This window comes from Sinocyclocheilus rhinocerous, unplaced genomic scaffold (assembly GCF_001515625.1).
Source record: "Sinocyclocheilus rhinocerous isolate Xijiao unplaced genomic scaffold, SAMN03320098_v1.1 scaffold1364, whole genome shotgun sequence".
Classification (NCBI taxonomy): Eukaryota; Metazoa; Chordata; class Actinopteri; order Cypriniformes; family Cyprinidae; genus Sinocyclocheilus; species Sinocyclocheilus rhinocerous.
Genome location: NW_015627534.1, coordinates 961,309 through 979,013, shown reverse-complemented (window position 1 = coordinate 979,013; position 17,705 = coordinate 961,309). Strand labels below are relative to the sequence as shown.

The following is a 17,705-nucleotide window of genomic DNA, read 5'->3' as shown; positions in this document are numbered from 1 at the left end:
GTTATAAATTCACTGTAAACCACGGCTTCACGGGGCTTATTGCTTTATTTGGTTGCTCAGTAAATGTAAACAAATATTATTGTGGCAGTTCTTGTTTTGTTTGTTACTACAGTTACCAGGGAATCAAATGCAAAGAATAACTTGAAAAAAAAAAAAAATTCTTGTAAGGTGTTTAAATATTGCTGGCCCACTTTGGCTGAATGGTTTAGATGAAGTGGGCCAGTGGGTAAAAAAAAGGTTTTACGTACCATTTTAAATGTTCCTCTTATTCAGTTTTTGTTAGCCTATTTGTTGCTGCATGTCTTATAGTCACATTTTTAATGTTCCTTTTCATCAATATTCAGATTTCATCAAATTTAATGTCAATACTATAATTGGATGATTAGGATATATTAGCATATTGTCACAGATGCTTATAAAAATGTTTCATAGTAATAATATTATTTGTAATTCATTAATACATTGACAAGAATATATTAAAAAAACAGTAAAACTAAAAGAGTATGAGTTTTTTTGTGAAGCAGTCTCTCTTTTTTCCTCTTTGAATACATATACAATTTATAAACAGTATTTTACTATATAACTGGGAAATAGCGAATATGTCATGTCGGAAGTACGTCACGAAGCACGACGCAAGTAGTTTACCGCATCCGCGTTCAGTAAACCAATCACAATCCGACTCTTCGAGAGCTTGGCCAATGAACGCTGCGAATGATTTTTAAAAACCCAGGCGGCGAGTTATTTAGCTCAGCATGCTGTAGTGTTTACAATCCGCTTCGTTTGTCGGGGGAAATCTGATCCAAGATGGGAAAAGGTAAAAGAATAAGCTTGCAAATTTGCGTTTCACTCACATACGTGCATCCGTTTGGCGAACTTGTTTGGTTGCGGGGAAAAAAATATGATTGAGATTTAGTTTCAAAATGTTGCATCGTTATATACTCGCGCTTTCTGCGATCAGTAGGGATGCGGTGCATAACTTACATTCTGCAGCTCGAATGTTGCAGCATGCAAACACATATTTTGAGAAGTAAGCATTGTTCATGTTCTCATTAGGCAAAAAGTCCGCTTCAGCCAAACGAAGACCTGGAGACGGCAGGATAAACGAGAAAACTGAAGAGGCCAAAGAGAACAAGCACGGAAAGCCCACGGTAGGAGAAAAGCGTTTATATTCGTCCGGTACGAGCTGTATGGCTGATTATTACTCAGCGATGTAGTGCACGTATAGTCGCCTTTGTCATAAATCAATTGATGTAATATTTCAATTTGTGTCTCAGGCATGCAAAGGGCAGCCAACAATACAAAGTTGTCTGAATCTCAGCAAGCCGCTCCGGAATAAACATGTAGAGGACAATTTAGCAACGGGCCGTTTCCCTGAAGACACGAGCAAACCGACTGAAGGTATCCGTTTAGATCGTATTAAAGGGATAGTTCACCCAAAAATGAAAATTCTGTCATTAATTACTCACCCTCATGTCGTTCCAAACCCGTAAGACTCCGTTCATCTTCGGAACACAAATTAAGATATTTTTGAAGGAAACTGAGAGCTCTCTGTCCCTCCCATAGACAGCAAGGGTCCTTACACGATCAAGGTCCAGAAACGTAGCAAGGAGATCGGTAAAATAATCCATGTGACATCAGGGGTTCAACGGTAATTTTATGAAGCTACGAGAATACTTTTTAAGCGCAAAAGAAAAGAAAAAAAAGACTTTATTCAACAGTTTGTCTCCTCCGCGTCACCCTAGCGCCATTTTGGAGAGTATCCACTGAAAGTAAATTGCATATGCTGTTTTGTGTCAGCTGCGCCAAGCGGATACGCTGTTTACGCTTTGATTTGAACGAAAACAACGTATCCGTGTGGTATGGCTGACACAGAACAACATATGCTGTTTGCAAAATGGCGCTAGGGTGACGCGGAGGAGACGAAATGTTGAATAAAGTCGGTTTTTTTCTTTCTTTTGCGCTTAAAAAGTATTCTCGTAGCTTCACAAAATTATGGTTGAACCCCTGATGTCACATGGATTATTTTACCGATCTCCTTGCTATGTTTCTGGACCTTGATCGTGTAAGGACCCTTGCTGTCTATGGGAGGGACAGAGAGCTCTCGGATTCCTTCACAAATATCTTAATTTGTGTTCCGAAGATGAACGAAGGTCTTACGGGTTTGGAACATCATGAGGGTGAGTAATTAATGACAGAATTTTCATTTTTGGGTGAACTGTCCCTTTAACGAAATACCCATTTACCATTGTGTTTCACCCAAATACTTTTCTCCAAAGTTGGTTTTACTTACTGCTGTCTTCTTTCTTTGGTTAGTCAAGGATGCAGAGCTGAATGCACCTAAAGGAGGGGAAACTGGCAAACAGAGCCCTATCTGTGGAGCTAGTGAGCAGACTGCTGCTGTGCATCAGAAAGGGTCTGGGACAAGGACGCAAAGGATAAATGGTGAAAAGTCAACAGATAGGAAGTATGTCTACTTTTAAATGGCTAAGAAATTGTTGAACGTTTTGACGGTTTATCATCTGATTAAGGGACATATTATGGGTGTGTTTACTGTTTTTGAATGAAAGCGAAGGTTTATATGCATCCTTTTCACTGGTCTTACTGTGTGTTTATCTCATTTCAGATTGAAAGACAAACAGTCTGAACCCAATCGAAAGGTCACAGATTATTTTCCTGTTAGACGAAGTTGCAGGAAAAGCAAAGTTGAGTTGAAGGTTGGTAAACCCTTCCAGAATCTGAATTTTTATTTTTTATCATTTAGTCATTTTCTAAATGCGTTATAGAGCTTATTGTGTAATATTCATCCATAAATGTTTCACTTAAAAAAAAAATAAAAAAAAATTCTGTTTTCATACCTGGATCTTCTGATAAAAATGTCACTTCTCTCTGGTGACGTGCAGGACTTCAATCGTTTAGGGGGCCTTTACACAACCGTTTGCAACAATAACGGAAAACTTTTTATGCATTTTGGCCATTCATAAATCTCACGTTATTGGGGTCGCTTCAACCCATGGAAACGGTGTTAAAGTAGCCCAATTTGGCAACACTGGTGCAAAGGCGTGTAGTGTTTCTTTACAAGGAGACATCGCCAACTACTGGCCTGGCATCCATAATACAGCATTTTTAGTCGTTTTTGCAGAGCTGGGATCATTTTGATAATGTTGTCATCTATATGCATAACTTTTCAAAATCACAAAGGAACTTTTTTTTTCTTCTGTTTATAGTACAATCGTTGTCATGTAAATGAACCCTTAATGTGCATTAACTCCGCCCCTGCAATCTTTGATGGCCACACCTACATTTCATAAACCAATAATAATTGATGCGTTGAACCAAGTCCCACTCTACGCTATTTTTCCATTATACTCGTATCACAATACAGAAGAAGTGCGTGCTGCTATTTGAGTTTTGTTGTGATTTTAAGTTAAAATGGGGCATTTTTGGTTTTAGAACCCCTTTTCTGATACCAATTTACATTTGATGAATCAATTTTAACATGCATTTACTTTACCATTGTCAAACGTTTATTAAATCCCAAGCTAAATGTGGAAGTGTTGTGTTAAAACAGTGTGAAAAGCAGCGGCACATTGATGATCTCATCAAAAACAATGTTGAAGAGGGGCTCAAGGTAAGCTTTTTAAGCAATCGCTCTACATTTTAACTTAACCGTTCATGCCTTGGTTGAAGCTTCTGCTATTCTCAAAATCAGGTGAAAAGTATTGAAGGAAAAGGAAGAGGTGTTTTTGCAGACCGAGCGTTTCAGAAAGACCAGTTTGTAGTGGAGTATCATGGGGATTTGTTAGAGATTGCTGATGCAAAGGCAAGAGAAACTCAATATGCTGAAGACCCAACCACTGGCTGCTACATGTACTATTTCCGCCACCACGACAAAACCTACTGGTGAGTATTTTGGTGTGTTTTCTCACTTTGGGCATTGATACGCTTTAATGAAGTGAACATTGCGACCTGTATGAACTAGGGTTGCAAAAGGGGTGGAAAATTTCCAAAAATCCCTGGAATATTCCAAAAAATCCTGGAAAGTTCCCAAAATTTCTGGAATGTTTCTAAAATTTGCTGTAAATGTTCTACCTTTTTGCAACCCTAGTATGAACCGAGCTGAACTCCTCAGTTGGGTCTGTTAAATCTCTACTTGGAATTGAGAGAAAATGGTAAGACAGATAAAAATTGTGTTTACTTTTTTCTAGTGTGGATGCTACCAAAGAAACCAACCGACTGGGCCGGCTGATCAACCACAGTAAGACTGGCAACCTTCGGACCAAACTGCACGAGATAAATGGCACACCTCACCTCCTCTTCCTGGCTTCCAGAGACATCGGAGTAGACGAGGAGCTGCTGTATGATTACGGTGACCGCAGTAAAGAAGCCGTCGCTGCTCATCCTTGGCTAAAGCACTAATTCACTCGGTTTAGTAGTTTTCTGCTGATAGAATCTAAAGGGAAGTGGTATAATGTTAACATGCAATGATGTTGAGTCGCCAAAGTAGTTCACCATTACAGATGGTACCATAAAATGAATTGTCTTGTCTTTTGAAAGACGCACAGTAGCTGTAACTTATTGTTTTTAAGTGTTTTTTACATCTTCGGTTGAGGCTGAATGATATGAACCTTTCGAGCTAATTGTTTAAACTGTTGTAAAAAGTTCATTTAATGAAAATGTGCTCACCCTCGTGTCATTCTAGACTTTTAGGACTCTTTTCTTCTGAAGAACAGAAGATATTTTGAAGCATGTTTCAGCTGTTTTTGTTCACTCAGTGGAAAGGAGTAATTGGATAAAAATATCTTGCACAAGAAAGATAAAGTATAATTGTTGGGAATAACACGAGGGTGAGCAAGTGACCAGTTTCTTTATTTGGTTGAACTATTCATTTTAATAAGGGCTTGTTTAAGAACACGCGTCTGATTTTAAGGATAAGATTAATATTCAAATGGGTGTAGTTACTGTACATTTGTATATGCAAAAATAAGTGTTTAATCGTAAAGCAATTATACCACATTTTTATGAAATTATTGGTTTTGATTCCTTTATCTTTAACCTTTGTTAAATTTTATAAGGATTTGTAGCATTACGGAAGCACAATATAAACCATATGCCTATTTAAAAAAAAAAGGAAAAAAGCTTTAAAATGGAGTGCAAAAAACTTTTCATTTTTTTTTAAATTTATTTTTTTTTTTTTTTTTTTTTAAATCACAAATACATTTATTATTGAAAAAGAAATCAATCTTCAAAGCCTAACTTCCAAATGGTCTACCATTTTAAAAACTTGACCACTACTGTAATTCCAATCAGAAGAACCTATGGCTAAGTGATACACTTGCTATTTTTTTTTATATATATATATATATTGCAACTTATCCTACAAAGAAACATGTGGTGTTAAGCACCACTGTAAAGTAGGAGATAAATACTAGAAAACTGAATTCTGTAAACATGCTTATATAGCAAATTAAAGGAACGGACAGTTTTGTCCTAAAGCTTGTCAGCCGTTGCAACCGATACAGACTGAAGAGGTTTTCTAATTCAGTAAGCACTCAAATAAGATCTTAGAGCCTCATATGGCATATATATACATATAAATCAATATATATAATATAAGTCATCAATAATAATAATAATAATATATATCAATAATATAAGTTTCAGCAGATTTAATTAGGTTTAGTACTATCACCAAAATAGTACCTAAATGTGTCTGTGCTATTCATAAAATGACTGATATAAAATTGATTCTAGTAATGTCATAATATTTCAGTAAAAGATACTGTGGTAATGGAAGAATGTTAATGTTAATCTAGTATGCTTCAAATGGTCTGCAAATGTGTATTAGCTACTAGAGGTGTTTAGAGACATTTGAGTTTCTGACATCTAGTCATTCATGTTTGTCTTCACACACAACACCAGAGTTAAAAATGTACACAATTAAAAACACCGAGTAGGAGGATTTCCAGCCACAAATGGGTCAGTATTGTTAAAAAAAATATAATAGTGAGATCACTTGTTCCCATCTCTCCTCAGTCTGTTGGAAGGGGCTTTGCTTGTCTCAAATGTGTTTTAGCTTGTGCCAAATCCTGGCCACTATTTTTGTCGAAACGAGAATCTGAAAAAGAGAGAGAGGGCGCAGTTTGTCAGCAAGATGACAGCGACACAATGAGTCCAAAAATACGGTCGGTGTAGCAAAGAGCTATTCAAAATCTAAAACAGCATTCTTCTTTAGAGCAAGACGTTTGTAGGGAAAAAGGTAGCGTGGCTTAATGCACAGTTGTGGACGTACGTTTACCCAGCACCTGTGTCAGCTTTAATAAATCTCTGCCAATCACTAAAGAAATGTCATAAACATCTTCAATAAAGGTGCAAGCATTCACTGATGCTCAAGAAGGAAACATGATGCATAAAGAGATGGAGGTGAACATTTCAAAAAGTTTACACTCTCTGGATAAGAATTTCAATTATTTTACTCTTTTTTTTAAAATTTTTTTTTTAATTATTATTATTCATGAGAATTCTGTGAATAAAGGTGCAAGCATTCACTGATGCTCAAGAAGGAAACATGATGCATAAAGAGATGGAGGTGAACATTTCAAAAAGTTTACACTCTCTGGATAAGAATTTCAATTATTTTACTCTTTTTTTTTTTAAATTTTTTTTTAAATTATTATTATTCATGAGAATTCTGTGAACTTAGAATTTTGTGATTTTTAATGAATGACCAAAATGATGATAAGAACAGGGAACACAAAAGGAAAATGACATTTTCCATGGTCTGTTTTGCTCGTATATATCAATGGTGGCAATACTGGTGGAAGGCACTGTAGCAAGTTTAAAAAGTTAAATTCAATCCAATAACTAAATATCTTTTATTACATCTTTGGTAAGGAGATTTTCCTTGCCACAGCCATTTTTAGCTTACTCACTGGACGCTCAAAGACATTAGAGCACACTTCTTATGAAGCTATTGACATTAAAACGCATATCTCTGTAAAGCTATTTTGAAACAATATTCATTTTATGATTTTGACAAATGTATAACTCAAGATAGAAGCGTAGACTCCAAACCTGCTTCACCTTCCCACTACTGCTCACATGAGTCTTCAATAAATTAATAAAGGAACAGAATTTCAACAAGACACGGCGGGTTTACAGGTACACACGCCTGCTTTACAATACTGGCATATGCATTTTAAGTAACTTTTACACTACCTGTCGAAAGTTTGTAAGAAATACAGTTTTTCAATGTTTTTGAAAGAAGTCTCTTCTGCTCACCAAGCTACATTTATTTGATCAAAAATACAGTAAAAACAGTAATACTATCAAATATGATTTAAATTCAACTTTTCTATTTGAATATATTGTAAAATGTAATTTATTCCTGCGATCAACGCTAAATTTTCAGCATCATTACTCCAGTCTTCAGTGTCGCATGATCCTTCAGAAATCATTCTAATATGCTGATTTGGTGCATTAGAGACTTCTTACAAAAACATTTAAAAAACGTAATTATTCCAAACTTTTCACTGCTGGTGTATCTGATATCCTGATGGGACAGCTACTTGGCTCCATTAAATCTGACTGTTCCATTTGCCCCCAAAAATTAATTGTCAAAGAGTCTTAAAGGCACAATATGTAATTTTCGCCGCTAGAGGGCGCGTATTCAAAACAAACAGACAAAGGCGTAGTTTGTTAATGTCGTGACTGAGTGTGGAATCATTGGAGTTGTGGTCTTCATCCCCACAGCTGATGCAATCCGACGGGACTCGGGCAGAAATCATGTTCATGGATGAGCTAATGATTTATTAACGTAGTAGAATGAAGCCGGGTGAGGCTGAAAGCCGTCGAAGCGAAACGAGGCGCTGAACGAGCGTGACACACAGCTCGAAAGCAGCGGAGCTTTTATTACGCCACAGTCGTCCGCTTCCGCTCCTTCCGGTCGTGCGTATGTGGGGGGAAAAAAAGCAGTGCTGTTTTATCATACTAGATACATTTGAAAGTTCTGTTATAATGCTACTCTGTGCGGTCGTCACCGGTCTATTAAAACGCACAACATATTAAAAGCGTCTTTGGTGTTTCCATGTTTTCTACAAAACAAAACCGGAAATTGAGGGGTTATGACGTCATTGGCAGGCGACACAATGACACTATGGACACGGTCCGTGTCACTAGTTAAAATTGCTTATTTCTCTGGATTTAAACTATCTTCGAAACATTTGGGATAAAGTACACAAGTCAGCAAAATATATAACACTGTTCTAGTGGTTTTTGGATATTTTAATAAAAAAATCTTACATATTGTGCCTTTAAATATGTCATTTCTAAATGTCATGAATATTTGAACTGAAACTTAGTTGATTTACCATTATTACAATTAAAACGGTACATCAGCCATTTTTTTCTCCTACTTTCGGATGAATGAACACAAGTATAAGGACTGATGTGGAAATGCACAAAGCTCAGGCAAAGACAAAACTAGTTAAAAGCGCTCACAGTTTCTGAATGGTGCTCTTCTCTTTGTTCTCCTCTATAACGCTGGACGGTGCAGCTTCTGACTGAGGAAGGGTCTCCAGGTTTACTTCCACCATCTTCTTTTCTGATCCCAGGACCCCACTGCAAGCACAGCAGACGCTAAATCTGACTGAGACCACACATATCAAATTCATTATTGCATGATGTTGTTTCACTCAGAATTGTTTTAGTTGCTGTTGAGATTAGGCCAAACCAGCACACAAGTCACACTTGTATAATACATAGTTTATAACTTCCCTGTAAATTACTTCTTGCTAGTTGACAGTAGTATTAAAGGGATAGCTCACCTAATAAATCCTAGCCATATACATAACATGTTTTCTTCTGCAGAACACACAGAAAGATATTTTGAAGAACACTGGACTCAATGGACACGGACACAATTTTCAAAATATCTTCTTTTGTGTCCCACAGAAGAAAGATATAACATGTTTGACAACGCGAGTAGACTTCCATGTTATTCACAATTTGCACACAACATGCTGTATAATGAAATAACACAGAAACACAGCCGTTTACGAATATATAGTAACTCTGTAGTGACGTAAGTTGTGTTAGCAGCACTAACACCCTCTGAAACCCTGTTTTTACCTCTTGTAGAGCTGTAGCTCCTCTTGGGCCACCAGCAGCTGGGCTTTGAGTTTGTTTCTCTCCTGCAGAACCTCCTTTAACTCCTGCATGGTGAATCGGGGTCGGTTTGGGTCTTTTAAGTCCACGACTAGTTTGTTTGGCCCAACAGTCTGCTATTAAACAATACAATTTGTATATATAAGTGTTTGCACAAACTGGAAATAGATTGTGACTTTTTAAATCAAGAATCCTTTGCTGTCAAGTTTTTAAATAAGTCAAATATTCAGTTTCACTTGTTACAAGGCTACAAGACCATTAATATGCATTAAGAAAAATACATAGGGTCAATTTTGATTTGCGTGCCTACTTTAACTCTAGATGCCTTTTTGGGGTTCCCACTTTGAGTTCTGCTCATAAGCAATATACATAGTGTGGTAAAGGAATATATTGACAGCATTTGTGGCATAATGATTACCACTCATCCCTCCTTTACTTTATGTATAAAAAGCAAAAATCAAAAATACTCAGTTTCAATAGTACACAGACGTCACAATAATAAACCCTAAAACGACTGCAAAAATTACGATTTAACCAGCTTTACAGCTCAAGTAATACAGACGTTTTAATAGAACAATTATTGTTTCATATTTGTGCTTTTATAGGAAGTGTTCACCCCAAAATGATGTTAACTGATGGACTGGAGTGGTGTGGATTATTGTGATGTTTTTATCAGCTGTTTGGACTCTCATTCTGACGGCACCCATTCACTGCAGAGCATCCATTGCTGAGCAAGTGATACAAATCTGACGAAGAAACAAACTCATCTACATCTTGGATGGCCTGAGGAGTACATTTTCATTTTTGGGTGGACAATTCCTTTATGTTCTCCCAAAATCGACCCCACTCGCTTTTGTGCCTCGTTATCACCTCGTTTTTTTAAAGGGGTCATATGATGTTGCTTTGGATTTGAGACTTTAGTCTTTGCAATTTTATAGATCTTCTTTAGGCACCAAGAGCTTGTAACACTCCAAAAAGAAAGGAAACATTTAAATCGCATCATATGGCCCCTTTAAGAAAAGGAAGAGTCGAAATTATTTTTGTGATAATCAACATTACGCTATAAATGCTGTCGACTGAGCTTAACTTGTATTGAACCGGAAATATTCCTTTAAATAGAACCGAATGTGATGATGCATATACAGTGAACTCTACATGACCCCACTCACAGTGTTAACATTACCACTCGAACCTTCTGCTACAACTCTTTCCATTTCTCGCTTCATATTCTCCAGTTCCATCCTCAGCTCCTCCAGCGACAGGTTGTATTTGTTCACCATGGTCTCAAACATCTCCAACACACGGACGATTTTGAACTGTAAATCCGAGAACTCCCGGCTACCCGTGTTGACTTTTAATAAATCTCTGCCGATCACGTAAGAAATGTCATAAACATCTTCACAAGTCATTTCCAAAACGTCCTTATCGAAAGCCTGCATGGGTGAACTATCGTGTCGCCCCTCCATTCTGATTCCAAGACGAACTATGCAATCACTGTAAAAAAACAAAAACGAGGAATCTTTCCAAGATATGGCGAGTTCCAGCTCACCGTCCCAATGCATTCACAAATTACCCGACTTCCTTCCTCTTCCAAACTGGATCCTCGACTTTACTGCAACTTACTTTGAGCGTTTGAGAGACGTGTGAACCAGCCAATGGCTGAGCCGCTGCATGAACAAATCATGAACAACAATTTAGTTAAAAACGTATCACCTTTCACTACACAAAGAGACCAAAAGAACCCACTGATAAGCGGCAACAAAAAAATATCACAATATCATTTTTATTATCATACACTAGAGGAGATGAGAGTAGACTCTCGGTTGTAAACATGCTTTTACTGCTAAATTATTATCTAGAGCTGACTGCAGCACGTACAGGAAGATGTGCCATCCAATGTGTTCAGTGGCGAAGTAAATAAATGTGAACATTTGATAATTTGTTTTTTTACAGCACAAAAGTGAAAATCGTGAAAATAGAATTCCTTGCACCATTACTGACCTATTTATTTATTTATTTGCAGTCAGAGCTGGTAGTAACTGATTACATGTAATCTGGATTACATTCCAAAAATACTTGTAATTAGATTAAAATATATTTTAAAATACTCGTAATCAGACTACAGTTGTACTTTTTTTTATTGATTACATGATTACGTATTATTCACACAATAGCAATAAATAATTCATATTTTATTGATTCTCCCTAATTCCTCTTTTAAAATTTTCCTTTCTATAATATCCTACCGATTATACATTCAGAAAGTCTTCCAGTTTTGTGGATTTTCACACAAAGACCAGTCACTAGTCAGGAGGCTATGCCACTGGATTTACAAAAAAATCATTTCAGGTTTAAAAAGAGTTTCAACGTTGCATCAACTACTAATGAACATATTGATTTTTATTTGAATTATCACTCAGTAGGTTATTTAACCATGTATTACTTTGTCTTTGTAAGGCTTTTGTCTTTCAAACACATTAAAATGCACAAATTCACGTTATTTCTTATTTACGTGTAATGCAGGGATTCCCAAACTTTTTTTGTCAGCCAAACCTCTTTCACCTAATATATTTACTTAAAGTACCCCTGAGATTTTAAAATAAATATTTTTATAGGCCTAATTAAGTATCACATTTGCATGTTCACAGTTAATGGTCACATGACATGCAGGTAAATAAATAAATTACTTACATTTTTTTAATAAGTGTTTTATTTCTTCTTTATGCACCAAGAGCTTGTAACACTCCAAAGAGAAAGGACAAATTGAAATCGCATCATATGACCCCTTTAATTAATTATTAACTCTTCATTAAACTCACAAACCCCCTACAGTTCCTTTACGAACCCCAGTTTGGGGAACCTTAATGTAATGTTTAATGCACTTCATGTTGGAATCAGTAACGGACTACAATTTGTAAATAATCAACCCAGCTCTGGTTGCAGAATATATAAAAAACACATATACATGTGACATCACTTTTATTCATATTTCTGAAAAGGATCAAATAGAATATTCTGTAGCTTGACCATTAAGCTAAAACTGAATTATTTAACAGAATTCATGTCAAAACATCTGTTTGTCATTGAAAAAATGGCTGCATTTTTTTATTTAGTACTGCCTTGAATAAGCTATTTCACATTACAGATGTTTACATATAGAACACAAAATAATAACAGAATTTTTCAGATTATTTCAGGAAATTTTTCAGAAACGTATTCTTGAAGTGTCACGTGTGTGTAAGATGTTGATTTTCTCTGGTGTCAGGTGAAAGCTCTCAGCACTGCTCTATCAGGACTCCTCGAGGAGAAGAAGGGTGGATGAACTCTCACTGATCTTCACTCAAGCGTGTGCTGTTTTCACTCTGTGCCAGACCGCGGTATTGTTGTGTATTGATTCAAGTTAATTAAGTGAATTGTTTCTTGTTGTTACGCTTTGATAATAAGTGCTGTGTTGATTTAGTCACCTTATTTGTTGGTAAGACTATCCTTAGCTGTTTTTTACGTGCTATTGCGTAGACAGTAGCTTATTCATTCTTATTGTTGGATTTCTGTGGAAGCAAATATTTTTATCTTTTGTTTTCTTAAGGTTAGTTTGATCCTTTGGTAGCTGTAGGTAATTTTTTGGTTATCCAGCATCTTCTGCACATTGCGTTCTTTCCAACACTGCCTGTTGACATGACTTTTCACACTTATGACAATTGATGCACTCATACACAACTATTACAAAAGGTGCACACATTCACTGATGCTCAAGGCAACACACTACACACTAAGAACCTAAAAAAAAAAAAAAAAAGTTTTCATGACCTCCAGACTAGAACGTTGTAGTTGCAAAAAATAAGCTTAAAGCTTCATGCAACCGTATCAGCTCAATTTTGTCATCACTTCATTAGTCGCATGTCAGGTTTCATATTGACTTCTGCTGATTACATACAAAGCTTTGAAGGATCTAGTCCCTTGTTACTTATGTGACCATCTATTGCACTTTTAATGGCTGCACAATTCCAGCCTGCTTATAATAAGCCCCATAATCCACCAAAAGATGTACTGTATATCCTTTTGCTTTGTCTCCAAAACTATACTGAATAGTCGTTTTAGCAATGTTTGGGACACAGACACACTCTCTCAATGTAAGTCTAGACGCCTAATTCGTTCTTTACAGTTTGGTCTTGCTGTAAAAGTCTTCAAATCATGACCTGTGCCAAGCGACCAGTGAGGGACATTTCAAGGTTCATCATCTGCATCACTTCAGTCTTCTATAATTGACCTTATACAGTTCAGTCAGTATTGTAGCCTCACATAGCCACTTAATTATTGACATGATGATTTATCTGTATAGCCCGAGGAGAATCGGTCCCCTGGTGTGTCACACAACCCGTGCATGCATGTCCTGGCTCCTCCGAGCCCACACTATGGCGTCGTAATGCCGCATAGTAGTCCTCCGTGAGAGAGACACACTGCGCATGCTCAGTATCCTCCTTGTTCCAGACAGTGGGAGTCATCGAGCGCCTTCTGTGCTGTCGGCATTCTCAACTGTGCATGAACTGAAGTCGGCTCGTCTGCGATCCTCGTGATGGACTCTCAGAAAGTAAGTGGCACACAATGAAAGTGTTTTGAGTCTAATATCTGAAATGTCGCAGCGGTCCGTCGCTCACGCGCGCAGCAGCACCGTTAACAATCGTACGGCTCTGTGAATAGACACTCCTTTACATTCATACTAATGCTGCGTAAAACGAATATGCCGTGTTCACTGTAAGTGTCATCTGGTCTCGTGGCCTTTATGAATTGACATGGGCGATTTATAAATAGTGTTTGACCTGTAGCTGTAGCTATATTCATGATTAGGATTTATATTAGACCATGTGTTTTGTGTTGCCGGTTGATAAAATGTTACCTTGATGTCCGGTGTTACGTTGCATTGGACTGAGCCCTTGTTACATAATACGAATGTATTCTGTGCTATATATAAATTACAGTAGCTCAACGTTGTGGCCCATTCTGAAAAATGTGTTATTATGTTGATAAACGATACAGATTAGCCTATATAACGATTTGTGAACATTAGGTTAAATGACGAAATATTAACATTTTGCTAGCATTACTGAAGCTACAGGGTTCATAAGACTCTTAAGTATCATATATCATAGGTTTCTGTGATTGCATAGCACCTGCGCTCCCAAGTTTACTTCGATAAAGATAGAGGAAGTGACACCAGGCAGGTAGAAATAAATAACAGTGTGCATATTAACTGTAACATGTCTGTAAACGCACACAGAACATCTGATTTTATGCCTGCTTACTGTGTTGTTCTTCCACAGTATGTTATGACAGCTGTGATGAACCTGTGAGGAAGCTGTCAAAGTCATCTTTGTCTTGAGTGTTTGCATAGGTGTGTTGCATCTCTGTGTATTAGTGTCTGCCCTTGGCAACATTAAATGCAAGTCACGTTGATAAGTTTAGCATGGTGTATAATGACTAATTATAATGCAATAATTATTATGCAGCTTCATATTTGCCATGTTTTGATTATTGAATCAAGAATCATGTGTATATGGTAGTCTGATAACATTGGTAATACACATTTGTGCATGTTTCGGTTGAGGCAGGGAATAAACTAGCACACAATCCGAGTACAATCCGACTGTATTGTCAGGAAGTGGGTCATGCCGTTGTGGGTCTTCAAAAGGAGTCCGATTTCAAAGGCGATGCAGAATGTAACTTTGGACTTTTTTCAACGGGTGGTCGCTCTGTTCACCTGGAACTCAAAATTCAATCTCACCTGGAGTCTAGCAGTCAGAGGAAACGTGAGCGGATCAGATTGCAGCCCCTGAAAGTTAGATCAGCTTTACTGGCCTCCATAAACGCCTCAATGATAAGTGTAAGCATGTGAATGTGTTACAAAGGTGGACCTTATTGTTGGCTGGTTTCTAATTCTGCGCTTCAGGGTGTGGATCTGTGGTGGTCAAAGAGCAAATTACAGATAGTTAGAACCAAATCTGTCTTATATATGTCTGAACTAGGTCAGCTATGGCTTCTCATGTTTCCCTTTGCAGTTGGCTGTGCATCTTGTGCCGACTAAACTGACTTGAACGCACCTGACGTCGTAATTACGACTTGTCAACTCGTAAGTACGAACGTCCCAGGAGGACTTGAACGCAGCATAAGCTTCGAGTTGTGGAACTGCAAGCGGAATGTAACACACAGACCGTTTCAAGCGTGTGAAATCTTTAGACATTTTAAAACTGATCTGAATGGTAAACATCCTCAATAGTTTAAGACAAATATCAGTGCCAATATTCCTTTAAAGGGCCTGCTCACATGATATTTACTCGGTTATTTCTTTGTTTTTCTTCACACATCACATGTCCCATTGTCTAATATTTCATCTCAAGTATGTTCTTTACTGATGCTATTGTCTCTTTGGTAAACAAGTACACTAACTTAAGAAAAAAATATTAGAGGCATAATTATTTGGTGTGGTGGAAATGATGTGCGAAAAAATACCCTATTGGGCACCCTATTCACCCTATTTATGTTTTAAATGCATGTTATAGATCTTATTGTAAGCAATTCGTACATGCATTTTTTTGTGTGTGTGTTTAATCCTATTAGATCTAGTTTTCTCTGGTGACATATGTAGGACTTCTCCAATCATTTAGTTTGCATAAACTCCGCCCCCGCAAGATTGCCTTCATTTGCCTACATTTTTGAGTGCCACGCCCACATTTCAACATCCAGTCAACAACCGATGCATAGAACCAAGTCTCCGCTCACCATCTTTTCTTTTTCAATATGTTAAGCATTACACTCAGATGTGCCTCACAATATGGACGAAAAGATCTGTTTCATTGCAACTTTAAACATGTAATAGTGAGTAGCTGGTAACACTTTATTTTACAGTGTCCTTGTTACACGTTACATGTAGGCCTACTTACTATAGTAATAAGAGCCAACCTGGTGCTAACCAAATATTTTTATGATGGATTTTCATACTTGAAGATTGAAGGTTTGGGACAAAGGTTGAACAATAAAGGCAAGTAGCAAAATTTATTAGTGTTTTAGGAAATGCAAAATGCAAGCTGGGACAAACCCAACTAATGCAAATATTGTGTATTTGATGTGTATATTTGACCATATATAGAGTGAGAAAGAGCAGTCTCTCTGGATTGGGCCCAGAAGCCTTTATCCTTATAGCATTCTCTCCTGGACTCAGACTATAGAGTGTGGTGCGGATTTGAGGGAATTAGGGACCGACTGACCAGAATAGTACACTGTTATTCTGTCTCCACCCTATTGTTGACTTTGTTTATGTGTCTGTACAGTGTCTGTACAGACATTACATATCTTGCTTGCGCTACCTTTTCATGCATAATGGTGTGATCTACAACATACCTAATTTCATTAAAGTGCATGTCAACATATCAACATTAGTTCATTGAGAATGATTGTCCTTTCTGCTGAACTAATCCCTCAGCCTGCTTAATCATGGCTTGCCGCTCTCTCACAACATCTCATCTGATAAGCATTTACTCCTCTCTGTTATTCATGCTTATTAGGTTTCTTTAACCAGCCTCCCTGCAAGCACTAGGAATTCTGTAAAGAAACCTGTGGATGTAGTGTCAATAATTCAGTGCTTGCTTGTAGGGTGAAACAACAACAGCTTTTAAAGTACAAATGACATTTTTGTTTAGTAATCTTCCCTAAATTCCATGACAATTCTGTCATTATTTACTCACCCTTCTGTCATTCCAAATGCGTGTGATTTTGCTGTTGCCTTACAGAAAACGTAGAAAACAAACTGAGACATGAAACAGCTCAACCCGTCCTCCATGAAGGTCACACAGCATCAACTTTTAACAGTGTTGCATCAATAATGAAATAAACCTCCTCTAAGGGACAAAAATGGTCATTTATCACTACAGTTTGTGCCTTGTCTCGTGGATTTTAACTTTGCTGGTTAACCCATTGGATTGGTTAACCTGAAGGACTCCCAAATTCGCCTCATGGTTGGCCTCAAAAAGGCTGTGGCAAGCCATCAGATGGCTCAAATCCAAAGAATACTTGGGTTTTTATGTGCACACTAGGCCAGGGATCTTCCACCCTGCTCCTGGAGAGCAACCTCAAATTTTCAAGTGATCCTAAAGATCACTTGTTTAGATGGTTCAGGTGTGTTTGATTAAGGTTGAAGCTAAAGTTATTGGGTCTCCAGGAGCAGAAAATAAGGTTATTTTTATTGGTCATAACCCAAGGTAACACTCATTTTACATACAGCACACAGTGAAAATGACATGAATATGACAGTGGGCAAATGCATAAAGTGCAGCATAATTTGAAATCAGTCACGAGTTTGTCTATCGTGTGTCTCCAGTGAAGCTGATCTCTCCTCCTGTCCGTATTCAATTCGCACGGACCATAGGATTGACCGTCACAGAACACGCGATCATGCAGGTCACATGCACACTTCACAAGATCTCAACTAGATTCGACTAAGTATGCAAGGTTTGTGAAATTAAATGTTCATTAGTCATTCAAAGATTTGTTTC

The 17,705-nt window shown here is 37.4% G+C and overlaps 3 protein-coding genes across 7 annotated transcripts in view; 2 read left to right on the top strand and 1 right to left on the bottom strand.

Moving 5' to 3' along the window:
• The first annotated feature begins 718 nt into the window (after positions 1–718).
• On the top strand, positions 719–9,111 carry LOC107728092 (N-lysine methyltransferase KMT5A-A-like). Of its 2 annotated transcripts, XM_016538180.1 has the most exons (9): positions 719–814; positions 1,054–1,148; positions 1,275–1,398; positions 2,314–2,464; positions 2,624–2,714; positions 3,569–3,628; positions 3,710–3,900; positions 4,206–4,366; positions 8,552–9,111. In XM_016538180.1, the coding sequence occupies exons 1-9, from the start codon at positions 805–807 to the stop codon at positions 8,560–8,562; spliced, it is 894 nt and encodes a 297-aa protein (XP_016393666.1). In that variant the 5' UTR covers positions 719–804; the 3' UTR covers positions 8,563–9,111. The 2 variants fall into 2 exon arrangements, with proteins under 2 accessions (XP_016393666.1, XP_016393658.1); XM_016538172.1 differs by lacking the exon at positions 8,552–9,111 and having other exon boundaries at positions 4,206–5,006.
• LOC107728107 (RILP-like protein 2) lies at positions 5,484–10,728 on the bottom strand. Of its 2 annotated transcripts, none has more exons than XM_016538190.1 (4): positions 10,332–10,728; positions 9,127–9,278; positions 8,497–8,616; positions 5,484–6,115 (listed from the first exon to the last, which is right to left on the bottom strand). In XM_016538190.1, exons 1-4 carry the CDS (start codon positions 10,722–10,724, stop codon positions 6,094–6,096), a joined length of 687 nt encoding a protein of 228 aa, XP_016393676.1. In that variant the 5' UTR covers positions 10,725–10,728; the 3' UTR covers positions 5,484–6,093. The 2 variants fall into 2 exon arrangements, with proteins under 2 accessions (XP_016393676.1, XP_016393683.1); XM_016538197.1 differs by having other exon boundaries at positions 9,127–9,275.
• Positions 10,729–13,620: 2,892 nt separating this feature from the next.
• LOC107728074 (FSD1-like protein) overlaps positions 13,621–17,705 on the top strand; it is a 22,724-nt gene continuing 18,639 nt past the window's right edge. For all 3 annotated transcript variants that reach the window (XM_016538154.1, XM_016538162.1, XM_016538145.1), the window contains exon 1: positions 13,621–13,750. In XM_016538154.1, coding sequence (XP_016393640.1) covers positions 13,736–13,750 — 15 coding nt within the window. In that variant the 5' untranslated portion in view covers positions 13,621–13,735. The remainder of the gene's footprint in view (positions 13,751–17,705) is intronic.

What these genes read in the sequence shown, in the direction of transcription:
- LOC107728092 (XM_016538172.1), top strand. An exon ending in ACAAGCACGGAAAGCCCACG is followed by an intron (nt 1,149 to 1,274) that starts GTAGGAGAAAAG and finishes TTTGTGTCTCAG; the next exon opens with GCATGCAAAGGGCAGCCAAC. An exon ending in ATGTTGAAGAGGGGCTCAAG is followed by an intron (nt 3,629 to 3,709) that starts GTAAGCTTTTTA and finishes TCTCAAAATCAG; the next exon opens with GTGAAAAGTATTGAAGGAAA.
- LOC107728107 (XM_016538190.1), bottom strand. Translation starts at nt 10,724, where the DNA reads ATGCATTGGGACGGTGAGCTGGAACTCGCCATATCTTGGAAAGATTCC. An exon ending in GAGCTACAGCTCTACAAGAG is followed by an intron (nt 8,617 to 9,126) that starts GTAAAAACAGGG and finishes CTGTGCTTGCAG; the next exon opens with TGGGGTCCTGGGATCAGAAA. An exon ending in AAGAGCACCATTCAGAAACT is followed by an intron (nt 6,116 to 8,496) that starts GTGAGCGCTTTT and finishes TCTCTTTTTCAG; the next exon opens with ATTCTCGTTTCGACAAAAAT.